At 53.9% G+C, this 15983-nt stretch overlaps 1 protein-coding gene across 6 annotated transcripts; it reads left to right on the top strand.

Moving 5' to 3' along the window:
- CCDC157 (coiled-coil domain containing 157) lies at positions 1–15834 on the top strand. 6 transcript variants are annotated; one of them, XM_066370503.1, is made up of 11 exons: positions 1–105; positions 5594–5852; positions 7540–7711; positions 8438–9083; positions 9781–9858; positions 10275–10456; positions 11744–11920; positions 12070–12238; positions 13273–13412; positions 13815–13906; positions 14402–14466. In XM_066370503.1, exons 2-11 carry the CDS (start codon positions 5605–5607, stop codon positions 14412–14414), a joined length of 1917 nt encoding a protein of 638 aa, XP_066226600.1. In that variant the 5' UTR covers positions 1–105; positions 5594–5604; the 3' UTR covers positions 14415–14466. The 6 variants fall into 6 exon arrangements, with proteins under 6 accessions (XP_066226600.1, XP_066226597.1, XP_066226596.1 ...); XM_066370500.1 differs by lacking the exon at positions 14402–14466 and adding an exon at positions 13995–14379 and having other exon boundaries at positions 13818–13906; XM_066370499.1 differs by lacking the exon at positions 14402–14466 and adding an exon at positions 13995–14379.
- The last annotated feature ends 149 nt before the right edge of the window (positions 15835–15983 follow it).

The raw sequence follows: 15983 nt of genomic DNA, 5'->3' as shown, positions 1-15983 counted from the left end.
CGCTAGGTTAGGATTTGTGGGGCTTCCCTGGAGCTGCAGGCGAGCCGGGGGCGGTTCCACGAGCCGCCGACAAGACAGTGGGTGAGGCTGCAACACCAGAGACTGGTAAGAAGTTCTGCATCACCCGCCGACGCCTCCTGCATGCACTCCACGGCCCTGGTTTCCCTCTCCTTTACTCCACAGACCTGGTCCTTATTTTCTCCAATCCCGCCTTCCAAGGCCCCAGCCCCCTCCCATTGGCCTCAAACTTGAGAGTTCCCTCCCCTGGTCCGCCTCTTCTAAGCCCTAAAACTTGACTCCCTTTACTCTCTTTCGCTTCAGGTCCACCTCCTTCGGACCCCCTTTCGGGGTCCCAAGCTCTAATTACCACTGGACCCTTTCCTGTGGGCCTGCCTTTTCTATTGATTTTAGAGAGAGAGAGAAACACTGATTTGTTGTTCCCCTTATTTATGCATCCATTGTTTGCTTCTTGTCTGTGCCCTGACCAGGAATGGAACCTGCAACTTTGGCATATCAGAGGATGAGCTAACCGGCCAGGGTTAGGGGCTGGCTCTGTAGGCTCCACTCCTCAGTCCCACAGGTGCCCACTGCAGGCCACTGTCCTGTTTCCCTGGGGAATCCTGCCCTTTTCACTTCCACTCCTGATATCCTCTCCTCCCTGTTCTGTCTCCTCTCCTTCCCAACTCCTCAATGCGGGGCGGCTCTGGGCTCTTGCCTGGAGTTCAGTTTCCTCATGTGTGTGATGGGCTGTGATAGGAAGAGATGCTTTCCCAAATCTCCTCCCTGGTTGTCTCACACACCCCATAACTAGTTTATGTCGTTGTTATTAATGTAGGATAATAACGATAGCTAGGATTTATTGAACATTTACCATGAGCCAGATTCTGTGTCAAATACCACAAGCATATTACGTCATTTATTTCTTATAGCAACTTATTTGCAAATGCGGACAGTGAAGTTCAGAGTTGGTGGAGTGGGAACCCCAATCCAGACTGTTCTTATTCCTCTACCAGTGCAGTTACTTATTCATTTGTCTTCACTCAGGTTCTTCGGTGTCCCCAGGGATCCAGGCAATTAGCAGTCCCTAATCGGAGACTAACAACTGCCATGTACACGGTTTTAGAGTTTCAAAAGTGAATTTTTATGGTGGTGACCTTGAATCTCAGTGGGCATCCTGGTCAGGAGATAGGCATAATCTTCACTAGAGGAGTAAAATCCTAGGACTCAGAGAGGGAAGGGGCCTGAATGTTGAACAGGAGTGGACAAAAGGCTCCCTCTCTTCTGTGTGAGTCAGAAGTCTACCTTGAGCTCGAGAAAATCGAGGAAAGGTAGTTAGCTGTCCCTCCTACCTCAGGGCAGTGTTGGCTCAGTTAGTGCTATCACTTGTGTGAACTTAGGAACCTTGCAGGGCCGGCAGCTTCATGTTGAGGGCTCCACTCAATATTCGGGAATTATTCAATAGAAAGCCTGTGTCAAATGCTCCTTCACTTGACACATACCTAAGTGGTTTACAAATCATACTGATATCTGCAAATCTCCAATGTTAGAAGAATGGACACAGGTAAACTTGGCTGGTTTTCAACTTTGGTTCTGTTTTCCTCTTGCATATTCTTGCTTCTTTGTTATTTCTGCTGCTTATCAGAACCGGAATCTGACAGGAGTTAGTATCTCAGATGGCCCCAGATGGCAGCTCTAATTATTTGAGGGTGAATAGGTCAGTATTTCTTGCTGTCTTAACAAGCAAGCTCGTGAATTCCAGGGCCTCCTCACAGAGCGGGGTTTCTTGCTTGCTTTATGTATTTCCATCCTCCCTTTCCAGGAAGGGAACCCAGGATGTCAGTCTGTTTTTTTCTGTTTGTCTCTGCCTCATTCTTTGGAGACAAAATCTCATGGGTGGCAATATCTCATGAGGGTCGGTCACCAAGGCAGCAGATGTATGCGGCATGTGGGCCTGTGTGTGTTTGTGACTGTTGTGGGTGGATACTCTTTTCCCTGTAAGAGGGACTGACAAAGTGGACACACCCAAGACTTGCCCCATGCAGAGACCCTCAGACATAGATGGTAGTTCCTGGCAAACGGAGCTCCCTGTGCCCTGCTCCTCCTTATTCTTGACACTGTGTCCAGCATATATTATATTAGGTACTCAGTCATGGTTTGCTGAATAAACATATAGGATCTGACCCTCTACACCTGCACTTCCAATATGGTAGCCACCGGTCCGTGTAATGGTACATTTGAAAACGGTAGCTGGTCGCCATTGAAATGTATTGTAAGCATTAAATGGATGCAGATTTGGGGACTTAATGCAAAAAAAAGAGGGAAACTGTAAAAATATCTTAATAATTTTATATTAGGCACTTTCTCCTGGGAGCATGCCTGCGCCTTTTCTTTCCCCCTCCCCTTCTTCTTCCCCCACAAGTATATATCTTCTAAACTCTAAGGTTCCCCGAGACTTGTAACGAAAGGAGCAGTGGGCAGTGGCCGCTTGTCTGGGCTCACCCCCTGAACCTGTCTCCAAGGCCCCCTTGTCTCTGACTTCCCGGTGAGCCAGAGCAGCCCTGTCCAGGCTCTCCTGTTGCTTCTTCTGTTCTAGGCCCTTCCTTGTTTCACTGTCCCCAGCTTTAATAAACTTACTCTCAAATTAAAAAACAAAATCAAGAATTTTATATTAATTTCATGTTTAAGTGATAATATTTGGGGCATATTGGTTTAAATATATTATTAAAATTCATTTACCTCTTTTTACTCTTTAAAAAATTTTTACTTACTGATTTTAGAGAGGGAGGAAAGGAGAGAGAGAGAGAGAAACATTGACTTGTTGTTCCACTTATTTATGCATTCATTGGTTGATTTTTTTTTTTTGTATTTTTCTGAAGTGAAAAGCTGGGACAGACTCCCGCATGCGCCCAACCGGGATCCACCTGGCATGCCCACCAGGGGGCGATGCTCTACCCATCTGGGGCATCGCTCTGTTGCAACCAGAGCCATTCTAGCATCTGAGGCAGAGGCCATGGAGCCATCCTCAGCACCCGGGCCAACTTTGCTCTAGTGGAGCCTTGGCTGCAGGAGGGGAAGAAAGAGATAGAGAGAAAGGAGAAGGGAAAGGGTGGAGAAGCAGATGGGCACCTCTCCTGTGTGCCCTGGCTGGGAATCGAACCCATGACTTCCATACGCAGGGTGTGCCCTGGCCAGGAATCAAAGTCATAACTTCCACATGCTGGGCCGACGTTCTACCACTAAGCCAACTGGCCAGGGCTGTTCATTGGTTGATTCTTGTTGAAGCTTCAGCTTCACAGAGGATTATGCCCTGTTCTCACCTCTGCATGGGTGCCTGCCTTCCCCTTCTTCTGGGATAGTCTTCTCTATGCCTCCTAGGAAACTCTCCCTGAGTGCCCAGTCATGCACTCTCACCTTCATTTATTCCCAGGGACAGAAGAGCTGCTTGGGCCAGCCCTGCACTGGAGACAGGAAATCAGGCACCTGGATGAGCCTCTGACCCTGAGCCCCACAGCCTACAGGCTAGTCTGAGACTCAGGCAGACACCTGTGCAGACATCCATCTCCATAGGCAGGCACCCACGCAGAGGTGAGAACAGGGCATAATCCTCTGTGAAGCTGAAGACTCGGCCCCCAGGAACTACCCTTTGGTGCTTCTGAGCTTCCTAACACCTGTGGGAACAGGCTGTCTGTCAGGCCCCTTGGCCCAGGTGGCCAGGTCATATACCAGTGAACTCAAAAAACAGTCCATGTGCTCACAGGTAGAGAGACTGTCACCCACAGATAATTACTCAAATAATGATCCAGTGCCAGTGTGGTGTGTGCTGAGCTGGAAAAGAACAGGATGTTCTGAGGATGTGTAATGAGGGGACTTCACCTAGCCTAGGGACCTGAGGGAGGTGTCTTATCTAGAGGAGGTTGGGGGAGTGGTGAGGCACTGAAGTTGGAGCGTATCACCCAGGGCTGGAGCCTGGAGGCCGGGGCAGTGTTCCAGTCTTTTATGCTATAGAAAGCCACTCAGGGCCCTGGGCAGAGGGGGTTGGGGGATAAGTGGGAGTTGCCTTTTTAAATGACCACTCTGGCTGCCATATACCCATTGGGCAAGGTGGTGCTGGGCAGAGGGAAGAAGGAGATGGAGTGTGGAGCAGTGTTGATGGACAGAAGTGGTGGGTTCTCAGTGTGGTCTGGACACAGGACTGGCAGCATTCTGTGCTTGGGTATAGGGTTAAAGGAAGGGGACTTGAGGAAGTGACCAGGTGCATTCAGTGGGGATGCCATTTTCTGAGATGAGGGAGGTGGAAGTAGGTTGGAGAAAGAGAGGTTTCCCAGCCAAACCTGGACTTGGTGGGGGCCAGAGGGGCCAAGGCCTACATACTGCCCAAGCAGTGCCCACACTGCAGGGAGGGGCTGTGATACAAGGAAGCACTTTCTGCTGCTGACCAACCCTCAAAGGACAAGTGGGGCCCTGCTACAGGGTAAGAAGGGATCAGGGCTCAGCATTCACAAGGCAGCGCAGCTCTAAACAGAGTGCTGGCTTTGACACCAGCTGTTGGAGGCATGCGATGAGCCACAGGGGGCCAAGTGTCACTGCTTCAGCTTCTGAACAATTCATCCAAATCACTGTCTTCAGAAGTCCATAGACTCTGAAGATGTACAAGAAGCATTCTGTGTGGGCTGCAGAGACAAAGGGGAAATATAGAAGGCAGACAGTGGCTCCAGACAAAGATGGTCCTTGCTGTTGTTACTGTTAATAATATAATCACAATAGTAATATATAGTTTCTATTACTGGAGAACTTGTATTGGTGTCTTACTCTGAACTAAGCACTTTACTTGTAGACACTTGTGTCAACATGTAATGGGCTCCCTGTCACCAGAGTGGTTAGAGTAGGTATCATACAGATACAGGGGACAGGTGGGTGAAGATGCAGAAATGAGTGCGTGTGCATTAGCTGCCCCATACCTACCTGATGGTCGTTGGAGTGGAGAGTGTGAGGGAGCAAGGGGGCGACTAGGGAGGTAAGGATGAGGAGCATGGCCAAAGGAGGCCTTCCTCCCAGGGGCCACAGGGAGTCCTGTGGGTTTGTTGGCCAGTGTGAACTGATCAGATATGGTTTGGCCCAGATTTATGGAGCTGAAGTGGATCAGATTGGAGCAGGCATCTCCTTTGGAGATGACAGTGGCTTGGTGTGGCCCAGCACTCATTTGTTATGCTGGAGCTACAACTGTCTTTTAATGGTCAGTTGTCTGTTCAGTGGTTCTTTCTGGAAGGGAAGGGTGGTAGGTACGTTTTCATCCATATCTGTATCTGCCCAGCATTTAGCAGGGGCCTGGCATACACAGGCCCTCAGCGGTACTTATCGAACAACAGACTTGACAGAGTAGGTGTAGGGTAAGGTGGGTGAGAGAGAGGTTGACAGGCTCACCCACAACCAGCTTCCACAGGGTCTGGTGATCTGGGGTTGGTAAACAGACTTCTCCATAGGATCTAAGACAGACTTGGCCTGGGAGCATCCAGGCAGATAGAGGTATTAGGAAGGTTCCTCTAGCAGCAGCCACATGGCTCTGGCTAATGGGGCCCCTCTCTGCCCACCCCAGGAGCCGTGAGGATGGCTCACCTGCTGGGCAGCCAGGCCTGCATGGACAGCCTGCGCAAGGACCTCACTGACCTGCAGGGTACCATTGTAGACGTCTTTTCCCGTGCTGGACCCGTGTGCTTTCCCTCCTGGAAGTTTCCTGACCGTGTGGCCTGTGATCTGGACATGGTGGCCCTGCTACAGCACTATGACCACGTGCCAGGTGACCCCGAGTTCACACAGCTGTCTCATGCTGTGCTGTTGGAGCTGGTCATTGACAGGTGAGGGCCTTGACCAACCTGTTATTCTTGGGACGCTGACACCTGCCCCCTAAACCAGTAGGAGCCATGGGATCCCCTTCCAACAGTGGTGATGACGTTGGTAGCAAGTACTGTTGGGGTTCTGGTCAGCTCAGGGCTGTCACAGTGACTCACCTGTGTTGTGTGCTGTGCTGTGCTATCCCATCCTGTCTACCCTCAGGGAGTTGCTGGTTGCCCTGTTGGTCTCTGTGGCACCCCACTGTGACCACTGCCTCTCTGGCTGCTGCCAGCTGGCTCCTCATGGTTTCTGTGTGTTGGGGACACCGCAGCTGCTGTTCATAGTTTCTGTCTAGCGTCTTGTGGGCTGTTTCATGAGGCCAGACATGGGATGTGTTTTTCCAAATCCTGGCCCTGTTGGGAAGAGATCAGCTGATTCCCCCACACCCCCATCACTCCTATGCTATTATTATCTTTAACCTGGTCATTAGCTTTTCATATCCTGGGGACCCCAACCCAGTTTCCCCATGCTCCAAAACTTTACACTCTAATGAAGTCATGAGGGCCCAACAAACAGGGACCTCAGCAGCCTGGGGGTTACCTGCCTGGGGACAAAGAAGCCAGAGTAACCTCAGAGGCTGGAGGAGCCCTTGCACCATTTGGAACCTGTGAGGGGCTGGGCGTTTTAGCACAGACTACACCTTCCTTCCTTCATGGCTTGCACAAGCTTTGCCCTCTTTTAGGAACACCCTGTCTTCCTTTTACTGTTCTGGTCCAACCCCACTCATCCATCTAGGTTCAGTTTATGTATTCCCCTCCCGTGAAGCTGTTGCTCACATGTCTTCTGACCCCTTGCCTCATCCCTCTGCCCTCTCTAATTTGAACTCTGAAGTTAGGACAAAGACCTAGCTCTCTACTCCAAGTCTCCATTGTCATGGAAGCAGCTTGTCCTTCAGAAGCCCCTGAATGCAGTCAGGAAAATGCAAGGCATCCCTGCCCTGCATGCTCACCCTGAGGGTCTGGACAAGCTTCTCCCCTCCTAGGGCTCAGCTCTGTCCTCTGTAAAGATGGAGGCTCTGAGCCATGTGATATAAGGCTCACCCCACACTGTCTAAGCACTCAGGACACAGCTGAGGCAAGGCCCAGCCTCCCAGAGCATCCTCCCGGTGCATCCTTCCAGACCATCCTCCTGGGGAATCCTTCCGGACCATCCTCCTGGACCATCATTCCAGTGCATCCTCCTGGTGCATCCTTCCAGATCATCCTCCCGGACTGTCCTCCTGGGGCATCCTCCCAGACCATCCTCCCGGGGCATCCTCCCAGACCATCCTCCCGGGGCATCCTCCGAGACCATCCTCCCGGGGCATCCTCCTAGACCAGCGGTTCTCAACCTGTGGGTCGCGACCCACAGGTTGAGAACCGCTGTCCTAGACCATCCTCCCAGAACAACAGTGGGAACTGCCAGGCAGAAGTGCTGCCACACAGAAGACCCAAAAGAGGCCCTCAAGTTTAGCCCTCAGGGAGAAGGGCTTCCCAGAAGAAGTGGCTCTTGGGTTGGGTTTGAAGCTGGCCTGGCAGAGCGAATTCTAAGACGCTCCATGTCTTTGATGCCTGGGCCTGTTCCTCAGAGCCAGAGGCTGCCGACTATGTGGCATGAAGGTACACGGGCACTGGGCTCTGCCCTCGCTGACCCTGTTGTCTCTGCCCACAGGCTCCTGCTGCTGCTTCAGAGCTGTGCGAGCTACTTGGAGAACCTCAGTTCAGAGCAGACGGTGCCTCCTGCCCGGGCTGTGGGGCCCTGCATGTCTGTGGGGCTCACGGTGAGGCACTTTTGGAACAGCGTGCTGGAGCTGGTCATGTTCTACCAGCAGACACACCCCCAGGTGGGTCAGTTACCCCCATTTCCCAGCCGTGGTCACCCTCACACCAGTTCTCCCCGCCCCACCTAGCACACCCACTGCTGGCTCCACACCGCCTAGAGGAGAGGGTCAACTCGAGCCTCCCGGCCAAGGCCTGTGTTACAGCGCAGTTCACCGGGGGCATGTCAGGGCTACCGGGCTCTGCTGCTTACACTGTGGGATTTTGGAAAAATCTTACCTCCTTTGAACCTCAGTTTGTTCACCAGTACAATGGGAGTAATGACTGTCCCTACCTCTCAGGGCATTGTTGGGTAATAATGTTGATATGAGCGCCATTTGTTAAAGGTTATTCTATAAGCCTTACAACCACCCTGTGGGAAGGACCACGTCACCATGATGGGGAGGAAACTAAAACTGGGAGTGACTAGGGTGACATGAGAGTCAAGTCCACTGAGAAAGCCCAGAACCCAGCAGCTGGGTCTGTCAGTGTTACTCTCCTAGCACCATGTGTGTAACTGCACTGAGCCTGGGGAGTGGGGAGTGGCAGAGAGAAGGTCTGGGTTTAGTAGCTTGAGACAGTGGAAAGAAAGGCAAAGGTACACCCTGTTTTTCACCCTCTTTTAGTCACATTGGTATTTGGTAACATCTGAGGAGAGCATCAGGAGAGGCTGTCACTGAAATCCCCAGGGAAGTGGACACTTCCCAAGCCTGTCTCTCTCACCTGCTTTTACTTTCTTTTCCTGAGCACAGAAAAAGGCAACCCAAAGGGAGACCCCCACCTGCAAGCCCACGGCCAGGTGTGAGCCAGCCAGGAGCCCTCAGTTTGTGACTGCCAAGTTCATCAAGCCTCCCTCCCCAATTCCAGGCCTGCCCCAGACCTGCCAAGAACTGGGCAGCCTCCCCATCAGAGTCTCCTTGCAGTCTTCAGCCAGGACCACTGAGAACACAAAGAGCGTCCACTCTCAGACCGTGGAGACCGCCCTGGTGCCCTGTGATGCGTGCACCAGCGTCCAGGGCAGCCTGCAGGAGGTGGGCAGGGCGGTCATCAGCTTGTGTCGGAGCCAGAACTTGCCCTCGTCCTTAGGCCAGTTCCAGCAACTGGTGCAGGACACCATGGGGCTCAGACCACTGCCAGCTGCCACTGTGGGCCGCTGGGCGACAGAGCAGAGCAAGGACCTGACCCGCCTCAGTAAGCATGTGGGGGCCCTCACGCAGCTTGTTGGGCCCCTCAGGGCCCAGTTGGAGGAGGCCGAGGGGCAGAAGGATGGACTGAGGAAGCAGGTGGGCGAGCTGGAGCAGGCACTGCAGCAGGAACAGAGGGAGCGGCGGCGGCAGGCAGATGAGGCCCAGCAGTGTCAGGCCAAGTGGGAGCAAGAGAAACAGCAACTGCTTGCAGGTCTGTGCCCCGGAGGCTGGACCCTTGGTGCGTGGGGCTCTGCTACAGGACTTAGGGTGGGCTGTCCCGGAAGCAGCCCCTGTGACAGGACTGTTGTACAAGTAGTTGGTGTGGAAGAACCCTGGCTGGGGAGTGAGCCAGAGGTGCAGGGAAGGGAAGGCAAACAGCAGGGTGCACTCATCAAGCCAGTTACACCTCGGGCAACTGGAGCTCAGTCTCGCTGGGAACACTAAAGCCAGTGTAGAACATGTGCCTCAGAGTTGCCCCCTTGGGCGAGGGGGCGAGGCATTCTCCTACTCACCCTTGATGGCCACCAAAGGTGACTCCGGGGGGAGTTCACTCCCCTGGCATCTCCAGCCAGCAGAGTGGCCTCTTTGGCTTTGGCAAAAGCCATTAGGCAAAGAGATGCAGCCCCTGGCACCAGCTGGTGGCCACTAATGTCAGGCCAGGGGGATGTAGGCAAGTCACTGATCTTTCTGAGGAGGACACTGAGGTCCAGAGGGACATGGCAGCCAGCCAATAGGAAGCAAGGAAGACAGGGTCCCAGGCTTCCTGGCACCTCCCCAGAGCTCACCCGGAAGCCCAGGTGGCCCCTGCACATAGCGCTGGCTGCCATCGCTCTGTAGGGTACACTGGCACGAAGGTCACCAGCCAGGCCCAAGGGAACCTCTGAAGAGACTCTCTCTTGGCTGCATAGAAACAAGTGACCTTAAGAGGAAGGTGGCCGCCCTGGAGGGGGAGCGGAAGCGGCAGCAGGAGTCCATGCAGGCCATGGGTGAGGAGCCCTGTCACATAGTCCCCATCCCACGTGCCCTGTGCTCGGTGGTATAGCAGGACAAGCACTTTTGATCACTGTCCACTCGGCTTCTGGGGTACAGGTAAAGGGAACCACAGAGGGGGGTGGGCCTGAGCGACCACACTGCTGGGTAATGACCTGAACTGGATGCTACCTTCTATTTTCAGAACCCACTTAAGGTGGGGTTCATCAAGCCTCCCTCCCCAATTTTAATGTTAATGGCTGAGGTTAATGATTAGTTCATCAAGCCTCCTTCCACCATTTTGTGGCCAATGACACTGAGGCCCAGAGACGTGCTGTGACACCCCACTCCCATCCTGGATCAGAGGTAGTGCAGGAACTTGCACCCAGGGTTCCCCTGCCCTGTCCCTTCCCACGCCCACTCAATACTGCAGAGACAAAGGCCCAGGAGGAGGCCAAGTACAGGGCGGAGGCCGAGAGGCAGGTGCAGCAGCTGGAGGAGCAGGTGCAGCTGATGGCAGGGCGGCTGGATGGGGCCAGCCAGCAGATCCGCTGGGCCAGCACAGAGCTGGACAAGGAGAAGGCCCGCGTCGACAGCATGGTCCGCCACCAAGAGGTGAGACTGCGGGCCTTACCAGTGCCCTGGGTGCCTGCAACATAGGCTTCAGGAAGAGAGGGCTCGTCTGGTGAGGGGTGGGGGTTTATCTGTGTAAGGCACTTGCTACCCAACACATACCCAGGTTTTGGCTTGACTCTCCTTTATGGAGTATCTGAGCTCTCCCCTGAGTCAGACACTGGGGGAATGGTGACCCAGGGACAAATACAGCCAAATGAGGCCTTGCTCTGAAGGAGTTTCCCACCCAGCAAGGGCAAACAGTTGTGCCACCACAATTCTACCAGATGGCTAAAAGGAGCAAGAAAAGTGCTATAGGGGTCCAGGGAGGGATAGTCACATCTGCTTGTGGGAATCCAGGATGGCTTCTGGGAAGAGGTGGCCTTTGAACTGGATGCCAATGGTTAATGATTAGTTTATTAGCAAGAGGAAGGATATGGAGGACAGAGGGTTCCCTGGGCAATGGGGTCTTACAGGAGTCCCCACTGGGGTAGCTAAGGAAGTGACCGGTCACACTTGTCACCTAGAATAAGGGCAACTTGGGGGCTGTCCTGGCTGGGCTTATCCATGGGGACTGGGCAGGGAGCCACAATCCCTGGTCAAAGTCCTCAGGCATGGCCCAGGATGGAAAAGCCTTTCAACCCCAAGTGGGTGCTTTTCTCAGTGCCCTGCAAAAACAGTCACAGTCACCATGCAACAGGTAGTTTCTGTGAGCCAGGCACTGGGCTCAGCCTCTGCAGCCCTCTCGTTCTTCCTTCTCACCACAACAGTGGGCAGTGGGTACTTTTGTCATCCCCATTTTATGGATGAAAATACTGAGGAAATTGTCCCAAGCCAGTTAGCCAGACCTGGACTCAGGAGTCAGACATGAGCAGGGCTGGTCCTTTTGCTTTGCACGAAGTGGGTGTCAGGAAATGGGGGTTCCAAGTGACATGGACTGAAGACCTAAGGAGAAGGGAAACATTTCCCAGAATTCCTCTCTGAGTGGAATGACCAAAAAGCAATGGGGTGAGGCCAATAGAGTCAGCCAACTTCTTTCCAAGGGGGTAGGGTTTGCAAGCTGGGAGGCCTAGCTTTGACCAGGCTGGGGTGTGTGCTGCCCTTGCCTTCTTCCCTTTGCCCCTTGTCTTTCACTCATTTGCATAGCCTCCCCTTACACAGGCTGATGCAACTCTGAAAGGAGGGTTTGGCGGGGGAGGGTGTCACAGGTACTGTAACTTCCTTAGTCCCTCATGGCTGGGCCTAGCCCCATGGGTCTCATGGCCTCCCTGTGTGCCCATCCTGCCTCAGTCCCTGCAGAGCAAACAGCGCGCCCTGCTACAGCAGCTGGACAGCCTGGACCAGGAGCGTGAGGAGCTTCGGGGCAGTCTGGACGAGGCTGAGGCCCAGCGGGCCCATGTGGAGGAGCAGCTGCAGAGTGTGCAGAACGAGAGGGAGCAGGGACAGTGCCAGCTCCAGGCCCAGCAGGTGGGAGTGGGCAGGGTGAGGGTGAGGAGCCTCCAGCCAGCTGCGCGCCTGCAGGCTTGTCCCATGTTTGGGGAGTACAAGGTGTGGGGTATCCCCATGGGAGCCAGAAGGGGTTCCTCAGGCCAGGTCTGAGCCGCCCTCTGTCACAGGAGCTGCTGCAGAGCCTGCAGGGGGAGAAGCAAGGCCTGGAGCAGGCAATGACGGATCTGCAGCTGACCATGTCGGAGCTGGAACGGGAGCTCATGGAGCTGCGGGAACGGGAGCGGCTGCTGGTGGCCTTTCCGGACCTGCACAGGCCTATCGAGACCCAGATCCAAAGTAGGGGCCCAGGGATGGTGCAGAGGGCATGCAGCAGGACACTGGGCTCTGCAACTCAGGGTGGTTGAGCTGGGACAGCCAGCAGTGTGATCTCTACAGAGCCCCATGACGCAGTAGCTTCATGTGTTACCTACTCTGTATAGATGGGGACATGGAAGCCCAGAGGCAAGGTAACTGCCCAGTCACACAGCCAAATCCAGACACAGGTCTGGCTGCCTTTGTCACCTGTGCACATCACCACAGCACATCCCAGTCCTCACTCAACTTCCCTATGGCCCATCCTAGCATATCCCCAAAGCATACCACGCGGCCTGCTCCAGGGACATACCCCCAACTGTCCAGTGTTCTGGACTCTATGGCACAGGAGTGCTGTGGACCCATCTCAACAGAAGACTGATGCCAGGTTACCTGGGTTCTCATCCCAGCCCCTCCAGCCTTCTGAAGCTCTGGGCATGACTAAATTCATAGAGCCGTCAGGAAGCTCTATCGCAACTTAACTGGTCATGATAGGTCATCCATCCTGAGTGCTGACTACATGCCAGGTCCTTCTGTTACCTTCTCAGCTGTTCTGCCAGGCGGGTAGCAGCCTCTTTTTACAAACCCAGAGCATAGAGCCCGACTATTAACCCAGACTATTTGAGCCCGAAGGGGGCATCTATCCCCTAAGTGGTGGTAAAGAACATCCTTGTTGAATTCCTGATTTATACCCAAGGGTGGCTGTGTGAATTGGGCAATTCACTGTCTCTCTGGCCCTCCAAAAACAGGCCTTTTCTATTTGCTAAGTGTTCAGTGAGCCTTAAGTTCCACCTAGCTCTCAAATTCTATAATGCTATAGTCACCTTTCAGCAGGGATGGGGAGGGAGGACAAGGCCTCAGGAAAGGCAAGATGAGATGTGAAGCCCAGGGCACTGTTCCTGCCCAGATCCACTGTGCCTGCTCGGCCATTGACCCATGCTTGCCCTCTGAGGTCCTGTTGTATTGGACACGAGAGGCAGACCTGGCAGGGTGAGGTGCAAGATAGCCTGTCCCTACAGGCTCCGGCGATGTCACAGACGACATGGAGAGGCAAGTGCAGGCCAATGACATTCGCATCCGGGTCCTGCAGGAGGAGAATGGGCGGCTCCGGTCAATGCTGTGCAAAATTCGGGAGGCAGCCCAGCAGGGGGGCCTCAAGGTGGGCAGCCTGGGTCCTCACCTGAAAGGACTGGCCCTTGGGAACTTGGAGGAGGCCCTGACCCAGTTGAGAACCCACCTCATTGCCTGTGGCTCTAGGCTACACGGTTGTGAAATAGCTTACACTATATAAGATGTAAGGATGTTACAGTGCCTTCTAGCTCCAAATCCCACCTCAAGCCCTTCACACTTTTATTCCAAGTGCAACCAGGAACCTTTTTAGAAAGCAAACCTTCCCACACTTACTGCAGCTGAGGTGGGCCTGGGAGGCTTCCCAAACCCTGCCCCTCAGAGGAAGGGGCCATGGGTAAGGTTTGAGCCTCCCTCACCCTCTCTGGCTATGCCAACCTCTCTGAACTGTGGGAAGGGGATTCCTGGGCATTTCTGAGTTTGGCTTTCATAGCAGTTGATTCCACAAGACCAGCTCTGGGGCCATTCCAGCCCGGGAATCCAGGGAGCTGCACCTCCAGTCCAGGCTCAGAGAACATCCTCAGGGTAAGTGAGGCTTTGCTAGAGGTGAGGCAGATGGGATGGGTTGGTCCCTCTTGCTCACAGGGACTCTTGCCATCTGGTCCTCCCTCAGGCCTCTGGGCAGGCAGCACCCACTTTGCAGCAAGACGGCCAATACAGGCAGGACCCTGCTGGGCCAGCCCCGGGCATCCCCACCTCAACAGTCCTATGGCCAGCCAGGCAAGTCCTCCCTGGAGGATGTGACTCACATGACCAGCTGTGCCCAGAACCCAATCCAGGTGCTGGCCAGGCTGAGGAGAAGACTATCACCAAGCCAGGGTCAGGCCAGCCCTGCACACCGGCCCCAGGAACGGCCCAAGTAGCCTGCAGTAGGGTGGGGCTGGAGGGCAGGTGGCAGGTAACCTACCCCATGTAATAAAGCCCTGGCCATCTACCTGTAGCGACCTTGGCCTCACAGCACTGTCTGAGCTGGAGCAGAGTGCCCCTTCCCCATCTGAGCAGGGACCACTGACCCCCCAGCCCCTGCAGGTGATCACCAGCAGAGGCCTAGCACACTGGATTCTCAGTAAACAGGAGATCCTGATGGGCAGTGAGAGAAGACGGCATACCAAGGGCAGAAAAAAGCTTCTAGCATCTGGGCCAGGTAAAAGGTCCTTCAATCCCCATAGCAAGGGCCAAAGGGTAGCATAGACTTAGTGACTCCCTCCAACAAAGGGCAGGGTCCATGTAGGGGGTGTGCGGGGGAAGGGGAGAAGCTTGATTGAGGTGGGCCCAAGCTTCTTCGGCAAGAAAGGAGTGTGAGACTGGGGACCCTGCTCTGGGCAGAGGGCAATGACACCTTCCCAGCCCCAGCTCTGAACTTGGGGCCTCGCACCCTGGCTCTGAACCTGGGGATGGTGATATTAAGGACCCAAGTCAGCCCTCCTTTCTCTGAGGAACTCCTTACCTTCAGGAAATGTAAGTCATAAAGGGTTTCTCTAGATCCAGGAGGTTGGATACCCAGGAGGCCACTGAAAGCAGGGCAGGGCCTCACCCAACCAGAGGACACAGCCATCCCTGGCTCTCCCAGGCCTAACTCCTGGGGGACCCAGGCAATGATGCCACCAGCTACACCAGGCCCGTCACAGTCCAGTTATTCTCATGAAGCCTCCAGCCTGCCCTGAGTCACTTTGTCTCTGAGGGACAGGCCCTGAGACCTTCTGAGGACTTCTCAGAGTGGGTGCTCCCAGCTTCCTATGACATTTTTCCCTTGGAGAGAAGGCCAGCAGGTAGAGCACCTCAGTTTACAGAGAAGGGTCAAGAGGGGTGTGTGTGTAGCTGAACCGGCATGGCCAGGGTCTGTCCAACTCTTGCTTATGTGGAGCCCAGGGGTTCCCAAGGGAAGCTGGGATGACCTGGCCCTACCCCTCATAGGTGAGAGCCAACCTGAGGCTGGGGGCTTCCTAAGGGCAAGAAGCCCGAGTCCAGATGCATGGGAAGGCCCCCATCATAGTTCAGTTCCCTTCTGCATCTACTTATTAGTTCACAGTTCTGTAGTTCAGAAGTCTGGCCCCTGTGTGGCTGGATTCTCTGCTCAGGGTCTTAGAAGGCCAAAATCAGAGTATCTTCCAGGTTGCATTCCATTCCAGCACTCTGGGAAAGCATCCAGGCTCATTCTGGTCCTTGGCAGAATTCTGATCTTGCAGCAGTAGGACTGAGGTCTGTTTCCTTGCTGGCTGTCAGCTGCACGGCTCAGCTCTTAGAGGCCTTCCTTGCCACGTGGCCCCCTCCATCTTATAGTCAGCAACAGTTTCTCATGTGGTTAGGTTAGGCCCACTTGGATACTTTGCCTCTCAAGGTCCACTGTGCCATATAACATAATCTAATCATGGGAGTCAGACCCATTAGAGTCATAGTTCCAGAATTATCCAAGGCATGTTCACGGGGGCTGGGGAAAGTCTTGGGGGCTGTCTTATAATCCACCTCCCGCAAGCAGTAAAGCCCAAGGTGATTTTTTAAAATCTTAAAACATCCACAAATTTTACTTATGTTAAAATATATCCATGTTTATTTTAATATTAAACCTCCCCTACCCCAAAACTTCTTAAAAAAAAAAAATGGA

Source organism: Saccopteryx leptura, chromosome 2, assembly GCF_036850995.1.
Source record: "Saccopteryx leptura isolate mSacLep1 chromosome 2, mSacLep1_pri_phased_curated, whole genome shotgun sequence".
NCBI lineage: Eukaryota > Metazoa > Chordata > Mammalia > Chiroptera > Emballonuridae > Saccopteryx > Saccopteryx leptura.
This window is presented reverse-complemented; position numbering and strand designations above follow the sequence as displayed.

What these genes read in the sequence shown, in the direction of transcription:
- CCDC157 (XM_066370499.1), top strand. Translation starts at nt 5,605, where the DNA reads ATGGCTCACCTGCTGGGCAGCCAGGCCTGCATGGACAGCCTGCGCAAG. An exon ending in ACCAGCAGACACACCCCCAG is followed by an intron (nt 7,712 to 8,437) that starts GTGGGTCAGTTA and finishes TCCTGAGCACAG; the next exon opens with AAAAAGGCAACCCAAAGGGA. An exon ending in GCATGGTCCGCCACCAAGAG is followed by an intron (nt 10,457 to 11,743) that starts GTGAGACTGCGG and finishes ATCCTGCCTCAG; the next exon opens with TCCCTGCAGAGCAAACAGCG.